Genomic DNA, 18,987 nt, shown 5'->3' with positions numbered 1-18,987 from the left:
GTACCATAAAGATTATCTCATTCCAACCATCTGGCCATAGGCAGACACATTTTCTTCTGGATCAGGTTGCTCAAACCTCCATCCAACCTGGCCCTGAACATTTTCAGGGAAGCTGCATCCACAGTTTCTCTGGGCAACCTGTTCCAGGGTCTCACCACATCAGTGTGGCAGATAGCCCTTATATGTAATTTTAATCTACCCTCTTTCAGTTTAAAGCCTGTAACCCTCTTCTTATCACTGCACACCCTGGCAGTTCCTGTAGTCTTCCTTTAAGTATTAGAAAGCTGCTAAAAGGTCTTCCCAGAGACTTCTCAAGGCTGAACAGCCCCAACTCTCTGCCTGTCATCACAGGAGAGGTGATCCAGCCTTTTGATCATCTTGGTGAACCTCCTCTGGACTTGCTTAAGCGGGTTTGTGTCCTTATGCTGTACACAGTAACCCATAAGAGGTCTCACAAGAGCCAAGTAGACAGGGAGAATCACCTCCCCTTGGCCTGCTAGACATAATTCTTTTGATGCAGCCCGGAATATAGTTGGCTTTCTGATCTGCAAGCGCACATTGCTGGCTCATCTATTTTTCATCTACCAACACCCCCAAGTCCTTCTCCACAAGGATGCTCTCAATCCACTTATCTCCCAGCCTGTATTTGTCCTTGGGATAGCCCTGACCCCGGTGCTGGACCTTGTGCTTGGCCTTATTGAACTTCATGAGGTAGACACGGCCCCAGCTCTCGAGCCTCTGGACGGCATCGCTTCCCCCCAGCCTGCCCGTCCTCAGCACGCTTTCCGCCGGAGTCTGTGAGCACTGCGCACCGCAGTTCTCAATTACACACCACAATGTTTGCTGACCTCCAGTGGACAGAGTGCAATATTGCACCCTCGTGTAGGGGCTTTCGCCCTGCGCTTCATCCGAAATCTGAGTTTAAGGAATTAAAATGTCACCTTATATGGAACATAATCCTTCAGAACTCAGGCATAAGATTGACAATGGTTTAAACACAATGAAGACACTTGTGCTCCTAAAAGATGAATGAATTAGTATTTTGAGCATAAGCACAAATATGGCAGCTTTAAGCTGAATGGGGTATGTGCATACTATGGTTTCCAATGGATTCAAAGTCAGCTGTCACTGTAGTTCTCATTCCTTATTTTTTAGAGCAATTTGTATTTACATTAGAAACAATTAAAATACTGATTTAGTGTACATTTACGGATTATTGGAGCCACCATCACTGGAGGTGTTTAGGAAGAGACTTGATGGGGTGCTTGGTGCCATGGTTTAGTTGATTAGGTAGTGTTGGATGATAGGTTGGATATGATGATCTCAAAGGTCGCTTCCACCCTGGTTAATTCAATTCAATTCAATTCAATTCAATTCAATTCAATTCAATTCAATTCTATTCTATTCTATTCTATTCTATTCTATTCTATTCTATTCTATTCTATTCTATTCTATTCTACTCTACTCTATTCTTGCTGATGGTTGAGAGTAACACACAGGCAGGTAAACATTATGCTTTATGTTTATTTTGGGTCAAGCAATCATCTGCGTAATTTCCTCACCTTAAGAACCACTGGGTGTATGGAGGTGCTGTATCCAATGTCAAAGGTAAGCATTTGGAAACATTGGCTGCATCTGAAATACAAGTTAACAGGAATCAGATCCAGTGGGATTAGGTGCTGTTGTGAAATACAGAATCATAGAATCATGATAACTGCCCAAGTTCAGCACTGAACCACATCCCTATATATGCTGCAATGATACAGGTCCAGAAAACACACACAAGAACATGCACACATAGGCCTAGTGACAGCATGCAATACAGACTAAACAAAATTTCTGAGGGCCAGCAGCATTAAATATAGATGGGGTCAGATTGTGAGCTAATGAAAATAGTGTTATATTAAAGTGAATTTGTATTGTTGACCTCCCTCCCAGTGAGACAAGTGAACTTCACTGGAGGAGAAAATGTCTTTTGATGACAATGAAGTCCTGCATAAACTCTCTGGGCTCACTGAAATCAAAGAGTTGTGCTGCAGCTATAGGGATGCTTGAAGGCATGGACCAGGAGTTCTAAGCTAGTTTTGGATTATGTAAACAAGAGGTAGTGATTGCAGTGGTTAAAGAAGTTAGAGTTTAGACCACTGTCAAAATAGCTCCACCTCTGTTGCACTGCTCCCATCCCCACAACCCGCTCTGCTCATAATGAAAACTTTATTCCCAACTTCCATAAGTCAGATAAAGAGCTTTATATAACTGTGACTAAAACACTTGGGCTCTCAAGCAGCTTTATAAAGCCTGTAAATGTGATAAATAGTAACTTATTTAGTATTTGTCATAACAATGTCAGGGATGTGACATAACATATATAAACCAAATATTAATTTTAATTAACAAAAATATTACCTAATAGAGATTAATTCCTGGGCAAGAACTGTCACACTCCAGTAGAAGTTATTACAATGACTTAATACCCACAGAAAGGCAACTGTTTCTGCCTAGGTGTATTTCATGAGGTACATTTCATAAAGTATTCTACAGTGTCTCTTGTTCAGATTTCCTGCTCCAGCCAGCTCTGAACCATCTTAGCTACTCTAATACAGCACCAGAACAAGAGGACACAGTCGCAAGCTGTGCCAGGGGAGGTTTAGGCTGGGTATTAGGAAGAAGTTCTTCCCAGAAAGAGTGATTGGCCATTGAAATGGGCTGCCCAGGGAGGTGGTGGAGTCACCATCACTGGAGGTGTTCAGGAAGAGACTTGATGGGGTGCTTGGTGCCATGGTTTAGTAGACTAGATCTCTTCCAACCTGGTTAATTCTATTCTATTCTATTCTATTCTATTCTATTCTATTCTATTCTATTCTATTCTATTCTAAATACCTGGCATACAACAGATGGCTTGCTGAAGGGAAATACAATTTCATATTCATACTACATGAATTTTGAGTGAGTTCTGTTAGTTTGTGATATCTCAAACACTCATCTGGACACAGTATCAGATCCTAAGTATTCATCATAACCATAACGTAGCATGACCTCACTGTATAAATAAGTATGAAGTAGAGGCTGTTGTTGTTGTTATTTCAGTGGTTATGTATCCTCTACAATTTCTTTCTGTCCTAAGGATTTATTTTAACAATGACCATTGCAAGTCACTTACTGATTGAAAGAATTTGGTCCATCAGATGATTCACTGAAGACCTCTGTTATAAGTAGAAGTTTGCTTATAGCTTCCTTCATGTTGTTGAAGGCTTGCTGGGGAGAACTGCTTTTGAAGAATATCTCAAAAAACCTTTGCAGCTGTAAAAGAGATTTCACAGATTTTTGAATGTTTACAGTAAACAGTGATTCAAATAGGATAGAATAGCATAGCATAGCATAGCATAGCATAGCATAGCATAGCATAGCATAGAATAGAATAGAATAGAATTAACCAGGTTGGAAAAGACCTCAGAGATCATCAAATCCAACCTATCATCCAACACTATCTAATCAACTAAACTATGACACCAAGCAACCCATCAAGTCTCTTCCTAAACACCTCCCCTGATGGTGACTCCACCACCTCCCTGGACAGCACATTCCAATGGCCAATCACTCTCTCTATAAAGAATTTCTTCCTAACATTCAGCCTAAACCTCCCCTGGCACAGCTTGAGACTGTGTCCTCTTGCTCTGATGATGGTTGCCTGGGAGAACAGACCAACCCCCACGTGGCTACAGCCTCCCTTCAGGTAGTTGTAGACAGTAATAAGGTCTCCTGTGAGCCTCCTCTTCCCAGGCTAAGCAACCCCAGCTCCCTCAGCCTCTCCTCATAGGGCTTGTACTCCATACCCCTCCCCAGCTTCGTTGCCCTTCTCTGGACATGTTCCAGCAACCCAACATCTTTCCTAAACTGAGGGGCCCAGAACTGGACACAGGACTCAAGGTGTGGCCTAACCTGTGCTGAGCACAGGGAGAGAATGACCTCCCTGCTCCTGCTGGCCACACTGTTCCTGATACAGGCCAGGATGCCATTGGCCCTCTTGGCCACCTGATCATAAGTTAAAAGGTTGGTAGAAGTAAAAACAGGCTTACGATGTCAGCTTCATTTCTTATTCATCTGCAGATTACACTGGCATGAAAATCTCCATGCAGCAGACTAGCAGAAAATGATTTTTTTGTTTACAAATAAATATACAGAAACAAAATCTGCATTAATGGTTCTAAAAAATACTGCTCAGAGTCTAAACTTACTTTTGCTATCAATTGGTTCTAGGCAAACAAACACATTTTTTTTCAGCAGTAAGTAGCAGCAAGTTCAAAAGAAAAGCCTTTTCTCTTGTTAACATGCCATCTCAAGGGCTATCCCACTTGACTTTGACTATGGATCCTTACCCAGGTTAACAAGCTTTAAATACAATATAGAAGAAAGATGTACCTGATGTGGAGCCTACAAGAAGGCTGGAAAGATACTGTTTAAAATGGTCTGTAGTAACAGGATGAGGGGCAATGGTTTTAAATTAGAGAAGAGTAGATTTAAGTTGGACATTAGGAAGAAGTTCTTTACCATGAGGGTAGTGGAACACTGGTTCAGTGTGATGGGTTATGCCCATCCTGGAAGCAGGGCGGGTGGGGGGCGGGGGGAGGGCTTGTGAGAGCATTGCCCTTCCTGCAGGGGATTCTCCCCCTGGGAAACTAAGTTGTTCTGTTCCACTCCCCCTCCTTGTCCAGCAAGGCTATAAAAAGGAGGACACTGCAGCCATTAGCTCTCTCTTGGCCCCTGCCTTTTGCCTAGATGAGGACTGCTGCTGGTTTCTCTGCTTCTCTGCCACATAGTCCTCCTTGCTGCACCCACACCTTTGCAAAGGACTGGTTTTGTATTTCATATTTCTTTTTTCCCATCTATCCTTGCTCCTTACCCTTGTGAACCCTACCTGTTATTGTTACATATATATATATATATATATATATATACACTGTTTAAAGAAAATTCTTTACCTCTCTACTTCCAAGCTAAATCCAAATTATTTCTTGGTGGATTTGCTTCTTTCCTTTCTTTTTCTCTCTATTGGGAAAGAGGAGGGGGGAGCAGGGGAGGGATTCTCAGCCTGGGCCCCATCTGAGCTCTTAAGTCCCAGTTAAGGCTCAAGCCACCAAACTGGTTGCCAGGGAGGTAGTTGAGGGCCCATTCTTGGAGATAACCAGGTCAGGCTCATCAGGGCTCTGGGCAGCATAATGTAATGGAGGATGTCCATGCTCACTGCAGAGGAGCTGGAATAGATGACCTTTGGAGGTCCCTTCCAACCCAAACCATTCTATTATACTATGATGTTTAAAAAACTAATCAGCCACCACAGCCCATGTTTTGACTGAATTCTTGCACGTCCTGAAGTTTTCAGACAATATGACTAACGTTATAAAATTAAACCTCTGACTAATGGCAGGAAAGTAAATTGCTAAACCAGGTTGCCCATACAGCTTCAACCCTGCCCTTTGGACATTTGCATGATGTCAAAATCTTTAATTACATCACACTCTATTTTTACGCTGGAGAAAGTTTTCCATGTGTACTGCAATTCCGTGAGTGTCTAGGTCAAAAAAAGCCCCAGAACTGCTATTTAGAGAGAGATTATGCAAATCCTTAGATCACACTCTATTTCATTGCCACAACAAGCTGAGAGGGAGTCCCTGTTTCCCAGAGTCTAAGGTCACCAAAGTAGGTTTCTTGACAAAGTAATAAAAAACTAAAGAACTAGAAGCTTTTCAAAGCAGCTATGGTTTAGATTCATCTCTGAGTGAAATTCTACCATTTTACAGATCACAGAATCACCAAGGTTGGAAGAGACCTCAAAGATGATCAAGTCCAACCTGTCACCACACACCTCATGACTAAACTATGGCAGTTCCTTGCTCAGGCCAAAACCAGTTGTTTAAACTATTCATGTGAAATAAAAATTAAAAAGAAAGAAAAGAGAGAAAGAAAGAAAGAGGAAAGAAAGAAAGAGAGAAAGAGAGAAAGAGAGAAAGAGAGAAAGAGAGAAAGAGAGAAAGAGAGAAAGAAAGAAAGAAAGAAAGAAAGAAAGAAAGAAAGAAAGAAAGAAAGAAAGAAAGAAAGAAAGAAAAAGAAAAAGAAAGGAAGAAAAGAAAGAAAGAAAGAAAGAAAAGAAGTTGCAGAATTTTATAAGATGAGGTGGGAATTACTGGAAGAAGGGGTAAGAGTGACAGAGGAAGCCTCATTAACTCATTTGCTCCTCAATACACACCAATTATTAAGCACCTCAAAACAAAGAAAACACATTACATGTATTTCTAGCAAGAACTGATGAAAGACAGGCAGATTTACCCTATTTGCACCCACAGTAAGCTGTTGCTTTAATAGCCAACTCTTGCCAATACAACAGGCATCAAAATAAATCTGGCTTCTCCAAAGAATTGCATTTTCATAGAATCATAGAATCATACAATCAATAAGGTTGGAAAAGACATCAAAGATCATCAAGTCCAACCTGTCACCCAAGACCTCATGACTACTAAACCATAGCACCAAGTGCCACATCCAATCCCCTCTTGAACACCTCCAGGGATGGTGACTCCACCACCTCCCTGGGCAGCCCATTCCAATGGGCAATCACTCTATCTATGAAGAACTCTCTCTGAACAACTCTCTCTCTCCCTTCAGGTAGTTGTAGACAGCAAGGTCTCCCCTGAGCCTCTTCTTCTCCAGGCTAAGCAACCCCAGCTCCCTCATAGGGCTTGTGCTCCAAACCCCTCACCAGCTTTGTTGCCCTTCTCTGGACATGCTCAAGAATCTCGACACCTTTCCTAAACTGAGGGGCCCAAAACTGGACACAGGACTCAAGGTGTGGCCTAACCAGTGCTGCATGGGGTTGTTGTGACCAAAGTGCCACACCCAGCACTTGGACTTGTTGAATGCCATCCTGTTGGACTCTGCCTGTCTGTCGAGGTCCCTCTGCAGAGCCCTTCAACCCTCTAACCAAGCAACACCTGCTCCCAACTTGGTGTCATCTGCAAATTTAATGGTGACTGACTCAATACCCCTCCTTAAGCACACTAGAAAAGAAACATGGTTCAACAAGTTGTAGTTAGGGGATATCAGGTTATAGGACAGTGTTTATTCTAGGCCAGTGACTGAAAATAAATATTTAGTCAGGCTGGTTCAGGACTGATGGAAACAAGAGCCAACTACTTTGTGTTAATTTCTAATTCATGACCAAAATCCAATTTAAACAAATTCAGGTTAAAATTGACTCCTATGGATTCTGCAGGATTCTCAGCAGCTGAGGAAATATAAACTGCATGGATTAGAGGCATTAAACTGTGAAAACCTGCAGCAACCTCAGGCTCTTCTTAATGTACCTAACATATGAATATCTGTGTTCAACTGCAAAACTCTAGTTACAGATTGGAAGATTTTTTTTTTGTTTCATATGAACAGCACTGGTGCTCTCCCCTTCAGAAGAAACAGACTACCTAGTCTGCAAGTTTGAGTGTCATTAGAAGCATCACTGACTAGTAAAAAGAGGGCAGAATGGGGAAAACTAGTGGCAATCGCAGGATGTTAGTCTAGGAGAAAGATGACAAGCTGGAATATTTTTTAAAGAGAGGAACAGGGATTATATTTTAGTAGGATGTAAAATTTAATTTAATGCAGACATGCACATGTGTTTCATACAATGACCCTACTGTATACAGCACTGCAAGGCTTCTCAGGAGTTTGAAGGGATTGTATAGCCTGGAGAAGAGGAGGCTCAGGGGAGACCTTATTGCTGTCTACAACTACCTGAAGGGTGGTTGTAGCCAGGTAGGGGTTGGTCGCTTCTCCCAGGCAACCAGCATCAGAACAAGAGGACACAATCTCAAGCTGTGCCAGGGGAACTTTAGGCTTGAGGTGAGGAGAAAGTTTTTCACAGAGAGAGTCATTAGCTATTGGAATGGGCTGCCCAGGGAGGTGGTGGAGTAACCATCCCTGGAGGTGTTCAAGAGGGGATTGGATGTGGCACTTGGTGCCATGGTTTAGTCATGAGGTCTGTGGTGACAGGTTGGACTCGATGATCTTTGAGGTATTTTCCAATCTTGGCGATTCGGTGATTCTGTGATGTTCATTCACATGCTGGATGCATACGGTTTGATTTATGTTCCACATATTTATGTAATGCCACATGAAATCACACAGACCAAGCACACATTTTCTGTAAAGGCAGAATGAACCAGAAATATTCTTGAGATGGATTTTAGCTCATTGACTACTTTTGCTTTAAGATAAGTTACTGGGGGGAGTGGGAGGGGAGGGGAGCAGAGGGAAGGGAAGGGAAGGCAAAAGGGAAGGAGAAAGGGAAGGGAAAATAAGAGAAGGGAAAATGAGAAGAGAAGAGAAGAGAAGAGAAGAGAAGAGAAGAGAAGAGAAGAGAAGAGAAGAGAAGAGAAGAGAAGAGAAGAGAAGAGAAGAGAAGAGAAGAGAAGAGAAGAGAAGAGAAGAGAAGAGAGAAATTAAAAGAAAGGAAAACAAAGGAAAAGAAAGATGATGGTGATTGTAGCAGTTCCCTTGAGAGCATTTCGTTCTGGCAATTTTCCTGGGTATTAGTTTCTTAGGAGAGATCCTGGGGCAGCCTGGGGCCGCTAGCTGACTGATCAGGTGAGGATTGTCCTGAGAAAGACTGTAAAAATGAACTCTAGTGGTCTTTCTAAGACTGTCTTCCAGCTCAGTCCTAGCACAGTCTTGCCTCCTGATGAGACAGATGGCAAAGATTTCCTTCACAAACTATAGGAATGGCAATAAATGCAAACATAAGATTCCTGCCTTTGCAGGAGCATTCACCAGCTTACTCTTGATTGTAGCCTTGTAACCTGCATGAAGAGGCCTTGATGCCAGTGAAGACAATTCACTCAAGTGCCAGAATCTGTAGAGGAATCCCAGCCTACAAGACTACATGGGCTTATGTCTATTTGTGAGCTAAATGTCTAGGCTCCTTTTACAGCTCACTGCAGAACACAGGTGCTTGGAGAGCATGATTTATGCCATCCTAAGGCAGATGCCTCAAAGCACTGACATTAATTGAAAACAAAAACTGCTCTGTTCATTCAGTGACTGCACAGGGAGTCTAGATAAGACACTGAAGACAGGTATGAGATATACCACATGGCCCACCCACAACAACAAAACCTGTGTGCCTGGAATATACAGAACTGACATCTAGTCCATCCTGGAAGCTTCACAAATAATATGAAAGCAGCATGGGGGAGAAATTTTGAGGTGGAAACAGAAGCAGCTAAAACTTGGTCAGGCACTGCCAGAAGTCAGCTCACTGCCATCACAGCTTCTGCATAGACTGCAGGGAATACTAGGGTGTAAGCATGGGCGTGGGTCCACCTACATGGGTACACATGAAATAGGCAAATGCAGAGCTGGAGCCCCCACTTCTCCAAGCAGAGATGCATGCAAGAAGGGAAGCTACACCCCAGGAGAGTCTGCAGCCTGTGTTGCTCATGATACAGGCTCTGGGTAAACATGAGTGGAGTGGATGATTGTGACTGCTGGCTTCAGAGGGTATTTATAGAGGGAGGTTTGGAAATGTGCAACGTTTGCTAATATTGTTGAAGTGTCTGCTGTCATGGCCTACCTTCTCTGTTACTGAAATTGAAAGTGAGGCAGAGGTTGGTCTCTTCTCCCAGGCAGACAGCACCAGAACAAGAGGACACAGTCTCAGGCTGCGCCAGGAAAGGTTTAGGCTGGATGTTAGGAAGAAGTTCTATACAGAGAGAATGATTGACCATTGGAATGGGCTGCCCAAGGAGGTGGTGGAGTCACCATCATTGGAGGTGTTCAGGAGGAGATTTGATGGGGTGCTTGGTGCCATGGTTTAATTGATTAGGTAGGTTGGATTGGTTGATAGGTTGGACGCGATGATCTTGAAGGTCTCTTCCAACCTGGTCTATTCTATTCTAGTCTATTCTAGTCTAGTCTAGTCTAGTCTAGTCTAGTCTAGTCTAGTCTATTCTATTCTATTCTATTCCTTGTTGCCAGTTAATTGCATATCACCAATTAACCACTTCTATTCTGGTTTGGTTAAACTGCCTGAACTCATCGGCTTTTCCCTGCAACAGTATCTCACCTTTGAAGCTGTAGCTGACCTCTGAACTCACTGGGGGCTACTGAGTTTTGAAGTTTTGTAGTCTTGAGGTTTAGATGCTGATATTTGGTACATCATACTTTACAGGATTTGTATGAATACATCTTAGAAGGGCCTTGATGGTTCCTAGTAGTAGCCATCAAAACTAGATGGCAGACAAAGTATCGGGATCATATCTGAATGCAAGTTTTACATCTGTGGAACCAAAGCATGACTTCTGGTTACAAGAAATTTCTTTTTGAAGTAATGGAAGCTGTCCTCTCCAGATTATTCTGCTATGCTTTCTAGCTGTTGCAATCTTTCTGATGAATTGGATCTGCAGGGTCTCAAAAGACATAAGGTAATTGCTTCTCCTTGAAAACAGCTGAGGATGTTTTCACTTGAATTAATTCAATCAATCTCTGACACTTTCAGCTCATTTTTGTACATTTTGCTGGAGCTGTATTTGGTGCAATTTCTGCATCAAGTCCAACTACTTTTGAATGTAAGCAGTTGCTCATAGATATAAAAACATTCTTTTACACACAAACAAGGATCTCTGGCTATAGATATGCAGGTATCTAAATATCTAAGATGTCTGCAGACTGATACCACAGAGAAGGCCAGAAAGAAACATCTTGCAAGGAAGCTATTTCCTGTATTGGCTGCCAGCACAAGCAGATCTGTCCACTAATCACAATATATAGACAAATTTGTTAGACATGTAGTGGGAGAAAAATGTATCCATAATCAAAATAATGGTCCCAGAATACATTACAGAGAAAACAATGCAGTAATTTATCATAAGTTTATAGTGTTAGCTTAGTCTGTTTATTCCACCCTTGACTTATTGTTACAGAGTGCCATTTCTCTGCAGCTCTAGCATGACACTTGTTGAAAGGGGAAACCATGGTATTATTCAGCTATTTTATACAGTAAATTTCCCACCTACATATGTTTTTGTTCTTTACATAAGATTTTTGAAGTGGTATTATGAAATAGTTCAGGACAACACCACCATCAAAAAAAAAAAACACCCAAAAAACCAACCCAAAAACCCAACAAAACCAACTAACCAAACAAATAAAACCCAAAAGAAATAAAACCCTCCTGTTTCTCAAAGATAACTTATTTACATGCAGGAGAAAATGTGGCCTGAGAAAGCTTCATGTAAAGATTCTAGTTCTTAAGACTTAGTCCAAAGACAAAAAGCCTCTCACTTGCTTCAGCAACCACTAAATTAAGTCCTCTGGCTGAGACTCAGCTGAGAACAGTTTCCCAACCCAGCACTGACTTTAGTGGAAAAGATGATTTACTGACAGTATTTTCCAGCTTGCTGTGAGAAGCAAAAGTAGATCAGCTGAACTAAGGGAAGTTGGAAAGCAAAAAGGGGAAGATGAGAAGAATTAGGATAGCAGAAACTGGGTCTGGGAAAGTTGGGAGCCACAGAGGGTCATGCTTGTAGGACCACCTGGATTGAACAGGAAGAGCAACAGGATCTGTGAACCAGGAGAAATGCAGAGACCTGAGGACCTGGATAAAAATGTAAAGACTTAATTATGACATATCCACATGTTATAAAGAATAATCAGACTATAGATCTTACTAGCTAAACTAGGATATGCACAATGAGAAGAGCAGAAAAGGATGCCAAGAAGAATTCAAACTTTATTTGGCACAGGCATGGAGAAGCCAGAGAGAGAGGTTACTCATTCCTCCTCTTAAAATAAGAATTGGAGATATGAAAATAAATAGGTAGATGTTTTAAAGAAACAAAAATACCCTCTCTTAAGCAACACATAAATATATCATCTGCAGACTCCCACTGCCTCAAGATGTTGGGAAGACCAAAAGCATTTCTAAATTAAAAAAATCTAGTAGAGAATTGCATGTCATACAAATACACTATAAATACACACTTTAAAGCTATATATTCCACTTCCAGTTTTGTGTTTCAAACCTTGCAGGTTACAAGAAAGAGCCATAGTATCCCCAGGGACAACTACCACTTTATGCTTGTCCTGTTATAGAGTTTTATGATGCTTTCTTGCCTGGTTGTTGCCAGAAACAGAATGTCAGACTAAGCATGTCTGTGATCTCCCCAGTCCAGACAGATTGTCATTCTTATATCAAATGAAAAGAGAAAAGATAGGGCTTTACAAGCTCCGAGGACCAAAAACAGAGATGGAATTTATGTTATGCTTTCTCCCAGGAAGAGGAGCATTACAGCATTTGGTTCTCTACACAGGCAACTTGCAAGAACAGTGAAATTCATATGCTAAGGGGTTGCTTAGCCTGGAGAAGAAGAGGCTCAAGGGAGACCTTATTGCTCTCTACAACTACCTTAAGGGAGGTTGTAGACAGGCAGAGGTTGGTCTCTTCTCCCAGGCAACCAACACTAGAACAAGAGGACACAGTCTCAAGCTGCACCAGGGGAAGTTTAGGCTGGAGGTTAGGAAGACGTTCTTCACAGAAAGAGTGATTGCCCATTGGAATGGACTGCCCAGAGAGGTGGTCGGAGTCACCATCATTGGAGGTGTTCAGGAGGCTTGATAGGTGATAGGGTGCTTGGTTGCATGGTGTAGTTGATTAGGTGGGCTGGATAATAGGTTGGATTCGATGATCTTGACTGTCTCTTCCAACCTGATCTATTCTATTCTATTCTATTCTATTCTATTCTGTTCTATTCTATTCTATTCTGTGCTATGCTATGCTAGGCTATTCTATGCTATTCTATGCTATTCTATTCTCTCTTACAGAGCCTAGTGAACAAATGTAACTTTATTCCCCCAACCTCCTGCAGTCTAATTGATTAAGATTTGACAGTATTTTTCATTTGCGTTTTCTCCTGCTAAGTGACAGCGAAATAATATGGAGTTCAAAAATAAAACAAAGGGGGGGTGGAAATATTGAGCCCTTCCCCTATTTCCAACCATTTTACTCTTTATCTGCGCGCTGGCCCTCTACCTCGCAATATACGTGACTACTGCTTGAAGTAGTATCAGAACTGGCCGCATGAGGGCAATACTGCAACCTAATTCTCACAGCGTTCGGCTCTAAGCCAGGCCTCCACGTCACGTTAAAAGACGTGTTGCCTGGGTAGGTGAGGGTCCAGTTTTATTTGCATATATGCTAAGCATAAAAATTAGTTCTCTTTACTCAAGCTTCCAAATGCTTAATACACAGAGAGAGAATTTCAGTGAACATTATAGTGACTTCTACCACAGCAAGCTTAACAGCAAACTGCTTTAATAAGTTATGTTTACTTCACTGCACAACAGGAAAATCACTTAAGATCATCATTTCAGCTAAGGGTATCGAGGGTTATGCAAGAACACTAGTCGAGGAATTCCAATCCAGGAGGCACATGACCATCTGTTTTGGAAAAGTGAAAGGAGAATGAGTCAGAGCTGGACCACGAGGAGCTGCTAAAAGCACAGAAGAGCTCTCACATGTGACGCAGGACGTGGCACCACCAGAGTTTCCAGAAGTGCATCTCTTCCTTAAGAACTGGGGCTGGTCTGGGAAAGTTTAATGGCAGGGCAAATAAAGTACTCCACAGTGTGTTAAAAGTTGAGATAATTAATCATAAATGACCATTTCACACACTAGCTTCTATTAAAAAACAGAGAGAGGGAGAGAGAGAAAAGTATTCAGGGGTCAGCATTGTGCTGAATATGCAAGCAAAATGTCGATTAACATTGAGGGAAGTCTTGCACAGATTGACAGAAACCCATGCCTTAATTGGTACCATGTGCAAAATATTAAGCTCCTATTTTATTATGAATTTTCCAACACAGATGGTCTAAATAAAGGGTTTTCAAATTTCCTCAAGGAAATGAGGCTATTGCACAAGTCTCATATAAAAACATTTATGTGGCAAAAAGCCATTCCCTCCTCTGAATTTCCTGCATCTTCCCAACCAGGCTTCAAATCTGGTCACACTTTCACCACCCCTTGACTACACACAAAGTCCTCATGCCACCTCAGATTTACTTTCTTTTGCTTTCTGGACCAAGATACTAAAATATGTATAATCCACAGAAGGCCTGGCAGCAAAACACACTTGAACTCTTCCTGAACTGCCATTTGGCTAATGTTTATTCAAGAAGTCATTCTGAGAAGGGCAAGGAGGCTGGAGAGAGGCCTGGAGCACAAGCCCTACTAGGAGAGGCTGAGGGAGCTGGGGTTGTTTAGCCTGGAGAAGAGGAGGCTCAGGGGAGACCTTATTGCTCTCTACAACTACCTGAAGGGAGGTTGTAGACAGGCAGAGGTTGGTCTCTTCTCCCAGGCAGCCAGCACAAGAGGACACAGTCTCAGGCTGCACTAGGGGAGGTTTAGGCTGGATGTTAGGAAGAAGTTCTACACAGAGAGAGTGATTGCCCATTGCAATGGGCTGCCTGGGGAGGTGGTGGAGTCACCATCACTGGAGGTGTTCAAGAGGGGACTGGATGTGGCACTTGGTGCCATGGTTTGGTAGTCATGAGGTGTTGGGTGACAGGTTGGACTTGATGATCTCTGAGGTCTTTTCCAACCTTCATGATTCTGTGAAGTCTTGCCACTATGATTAGAATAAGCAAAAGTTGTTGTTAAAATCATTTACATCAGCTTGCTAACAAAGAATCAGGGAGGAATGGAGTATTCTTTAATTAATTAAAATCCTTTTTTTTTTTCCACTTCTACACAGTTTCTCTTAATCATTTGATATCATCTGATACCCCATCTCCAGTCTTTTAAAACACCTGACCTTTATGTATACCACATTCTGGTTACTTCTAGCAACCACAAAGTGCTTTTATACATAGGGGATCAAAATTTAAACCTGCCATACTGAGGTTATAATAGCAATGTCACCCAGTTAGCCACATTTTCTCATCAAGAGCAGTTTAATTGTACTAGTGTGAAAGAATTTGCTGACCAGAGGCTTCTAATACACTGAGGGGGGGGGGTCTCTAAATTACTGTCCAACTTTACTGAAAGCAGTGCTTCTGTGGTGATAATGCAGCAGATTAGAATTATTTTATTACAAGAGCAATATGGAGGTGCTGGAAGGTGTCCAGAGAAGGGCCACGAGGATGATCAGAGGGCTGGAGCACCTCTCCTATGAGGACAGACTGAAGGAGTTGGGGCTGTTCAGTCTGGAGAAGAGAAGGCTCCCAGGTGACCTAATTGTGGCCTTCCAGTATCTGAAGGGGGCCTACAAGAAGGCTGGGGAAGGACTTCTCAGGATGTCAGGTAGTGATAGGACTAGGGGGAATGGAATGAAGCTGGAGATGGGGAGATTCAGGCTGGATGTGAGGAGGAAGTTCTTCCCCATGAGAGTGGTGAAGCCCTGGAATGGGTTGTCCAGGGAGGTGGTTGAGGCCCCGTCCCTGGAGGTGTTTAAGCCCAGGCTGGATGATACTCTGGCCAGCCTGATCTAGTGTGGGGTGTCCCTGCCCATGGCAGGGGGGTTGGAACTTGATGATCCTTGTGGTCCCTTCCAACCCTGACTGATACCATGATACTATGATACTATGATAATCTGTTAGTTAAAAAAAATAAAATAAAATAAAAATTCAATCAGCTGCTCTTTGGGGAAAACACATCAAACACTAGCAAAGCTTTCCTGACCAAAGTTTCCTCTACGTGCATGTTCAGACCTCAAGTGACACGAACAGGTATTCTGCCAATCAGAGGAAGAACAATTCTTAGAGATCCTTTCTGCCTATATTGACTATTGCAAAAAATAATTACATATTGTTATGTTCACAATGTAACAAGCAATTTTCCTTCCTACACAACAGAGTTGGTAGAAACTGAAAGCTTAGGAGTTTACCAGACAAGCTCTTTGGCTGGTACAGATATGTAGCTCCACTGGCTGCTTTGGGAGAGGAGATCATTTTGTTGGTATTGTACATTCCAGTGGCAACAGATGATGGCTCCATGAAGCTTATGAGAAACTTGATGTCGTCTCATCCCAAAGAATATAAGTGGTTGAATTCAAACCTTCTCCCAAGTGTTGTTTTCTGACTGATGAGCTTCCTGCCTGATGGTTCTGCACCAAGTACAGAAGCCTCCATGATTTTCACAGTAGCACTTTCTGGCCACTCCATCAATTCCCAGTGTCACAGTTCTCCTGGAAACTCCCTGACTCCTTCCAGATTCTTTATAGGGCAGAATGTTTATGCTGAGTGACAGTCTGATACACCTTAATTTCTGCCAGGTGGGGGTTGGTCTCTTTTCCCAGGCAACCAGCACCAGAACAAGAGGACACAGTCTCAAGCTACACTAGGGGAGGTTTAGGGTGGATGTTAGGAAGAAGTTCTCCATAGAAAGAGAGATTTGCCATTGGAATGTGCTGCCCAGGGAGGTGGTGGAGTCACCATCACTGGAGGTGTTTAGGAAGAGACTGGATGGGGTGCTTGGTGCCATGGTTTAGTTGATTACATGCTGTTGGATGATAGGTTGGACGAGATGACCTCAAAGGTCTTTTCCAACCTGGTTAATTCTATTCTATTCTATTCTATTCTATTCTATTCTATTCTATTTGCATTTCAATCCATACATCACTGCAAATGTTATCTCTGTGGTGCCTATTTTTTTGTTTATTTCTTGCCATTTTGACAAGTCTGCCAAAAGCTATGGAAGATATAACACCACTGCAGCAGTATCCAGATTGGAACTACTGTAGATGTACTGCTGGTTCTATCTATCATTTTTATGGCTTCTTCAGCTGCCAAAGTGCTCTGTAAATGGTGGCTGGCAGCCTGTTCAGCAGACTTCCCTAAGTGGGAATATCACAATTACTAATGACTGCTAACCTTTAAAGTGGTCCCTACTTCAGCTGTGATACTGATTTTGCTGGACGTTTTGCTATTTTAGTAAATGCAAACCAAACCTGAACCCCAAAGTTTAAAAGTGAGTGTGTATTAGTCTACCTGATGTAAACAGAGGTAAAGAGCTGGCAAAACTCTATTTCTCCATGGGTTTCCATAGCTTCTCAGGGAGAAAAGAAAGAGAAGCAAGTTCATCTCACCTGATTTTGGCAATCTAAACCTTCACATGTCCTAGTCCACAGAAAGAAGCAGGAAACTCATTCCAAAATTAGTGCCTAAACTGGGTGGGATGATTCATTCTCTAGAGGTGTCTGTTTCTCCAATAACTAGAATTAGACAATGAGCTTAGACTAGGCACTTAATTTTGAGAGAGCTAAAATGATAGAACATACCAAATGGCTGGCATCAGGAGCCCTGGTAGTGACACTGTAACACTCAAACCAATTCAAAGTCAAGACTTGCTTCTACCCCAAAGGGCTGCAGACACAAAGTGGACCCATCCTAAGATGGCTCCTGCATAAGCTGAGCTATATGGTCTCAACAAATTACTGCTAGTTTGTGACCTTATTTTTTCTAAAAGGAAGGAGAAGCCTCAAAACTGTAGCTCCTTCACAAAGGTCTGCCATGCTGCAAGAACAGTACCTTGCTGAAAGAACAAAGGAATGTGAAGGTAAGTTTGCAATCCATAGGGCTGCTAAGCAAACTCGATGTGGAGAAAGAGAGTTCTCTCCAGGCACTTGGAGGTGTCCAGAGTTCATCCAATTAAGGGACATGTGAAACATCCTTTTTCATAAAACCAAGACAATGGAAAGCCCAACATCTCCATAGTCTACTTCCTTCCCCTTATTTAGAAGTGTCCTGACCCTCCTCCATTCTGTTTTACTGCACCCAAATAAAAAGAAATCTAAACAAACTATTTAAAATGTTTACTTTCCTTTTAAACAGCTGCCAATAGATGTTACTGCCTGACAGCATCCACACTGCTGTGCTTCAGAGAAAACTCCAACCTTGCAACTGCTGTGAAATGTCACCAATAAAATTGGGCTCTGAGGCAAGCAAAACCCAGGACCCTTCATAACCCCCCACAGCAAAGGGCAAATCTTCTGGGCTCCGTGAAGCTAACTCCACTTGTTCTGAGAAATTAAAGCTGTACTTCAGGGGGATATTCACTGTCAGCTGTGGGCTGCAAATTAAAAAGGAGCAAAAAAGACTAAAGATGTGATTTTTTTTCCCCCCCATTTTTCTCTACTTTGCCTGAAAGATGGAAAAAAATTAGGAAATTAAATGTTTTACCTTTATGTAAAAGTGCTTTTTCTTGGGTGGGTGCCAGACAGTGGTGGTTGAATGAATGAATGCCCGCAGAGGTGTTAAGGATGTCACAAGCACATATGCTTTGATGATGACCGAGAGGTCTTGAGCTTTAAGTACGTCTTTCTGGTATGGTGAAGCTGATACTTGATTCCTGGAAAGCAATAAAAATACACAGCATTAGTGCAGCGCTTTTGCAAATGAGGAAATTAAGAAAATAGTGAAATAGTCAAATTAGTGGAAATAGGAAATTAGCCTCCTCACCCCCACCCCAAGTTAAGCAATGCAGTAGATTAAACCAAGCAGGCTGGAACAATGCTTTACATTATGTCTTTTCATTGCTTTCAGGATCTTAATTTCCATGCACAAAAAGTAACTATGTTAGGAGAGAGTTATGTTTGAGAGTACGTGTGGTGGGTTGAAAATTCCCTCCCCAACATTAACTTTGCCAGAGCAGCTCAGTTGGAAGGAAATGAAAGCTGTATTTACAGGCAAAACTACAATCTACAATGGAATGCAATGAATAGGTACAAAATACACAGGATTTACAATATTTACAGGTTTTTACAATCAACAACCAACTAAACCAAGCAACCAAGCACCCTATCAAGTCTCCTCCTAAACAGCTCTAGTGATGGTGACTCCACCACCTCCCTAGGCAGCCCATTCCAATGGCCAATCACTCTTTCTATGAAGAACTTCTTCCTAACATCCAGCCTAAACCTCCCCTGGTGCAGCTTGAGACTGTGTCCT

The 18,987-nt window shown here is 42.2% G+C and overlaps 1 protein-coding gene across 1 annotated transcript in view; it reads right to left on the bottom strand.

The window, feature by feature from the left end:
* The window catches only part of CPED1 (cadherin like and PC-esterase domain containing 1), a 181,279-nt gene that overhangs the window by 95,579 nt on the left and 66,713 nt on the right, over positions 1–18,987 (bottom strand). Inside the window, exons 7-9 of the mRNA XM_054173871.1 lie at positions 18,220–18,388; positions 3,161–3,300; positions 1,563–1,635 (exon numbers count right to left, since the gene is read on the bottom strand). Coding sequence (XP_054029846.1) covers positions 1,563–1,635; positions 3,161–3,300; positions 18,220–18,388 — 382 coding nt within the window. The remainder of the gene's footprint in view (positions 1–1,562; positions 1,636–3,160; positions 3,301–18,219; positions 18,389–18,987) is intronic.

The sequence above is a fragment of the Dryobates pubescens genome, chromosome 27 (genome assembly GCF_014839835.1).
Source record: "Dryobates pubescens isolate bDryPub1 chromosome 27, bDryPub1.pri, whole genome shotgun sequence".
Taxonomy (NCBI): Eukaryota; Metazoa; Chordata; class Aves; order Piciformes; family Picidae; genus Dryobates; species Dryobates pubescens.
This window is presented reverse-complemented; position numbering and strand designations above follow the sequence as displayed.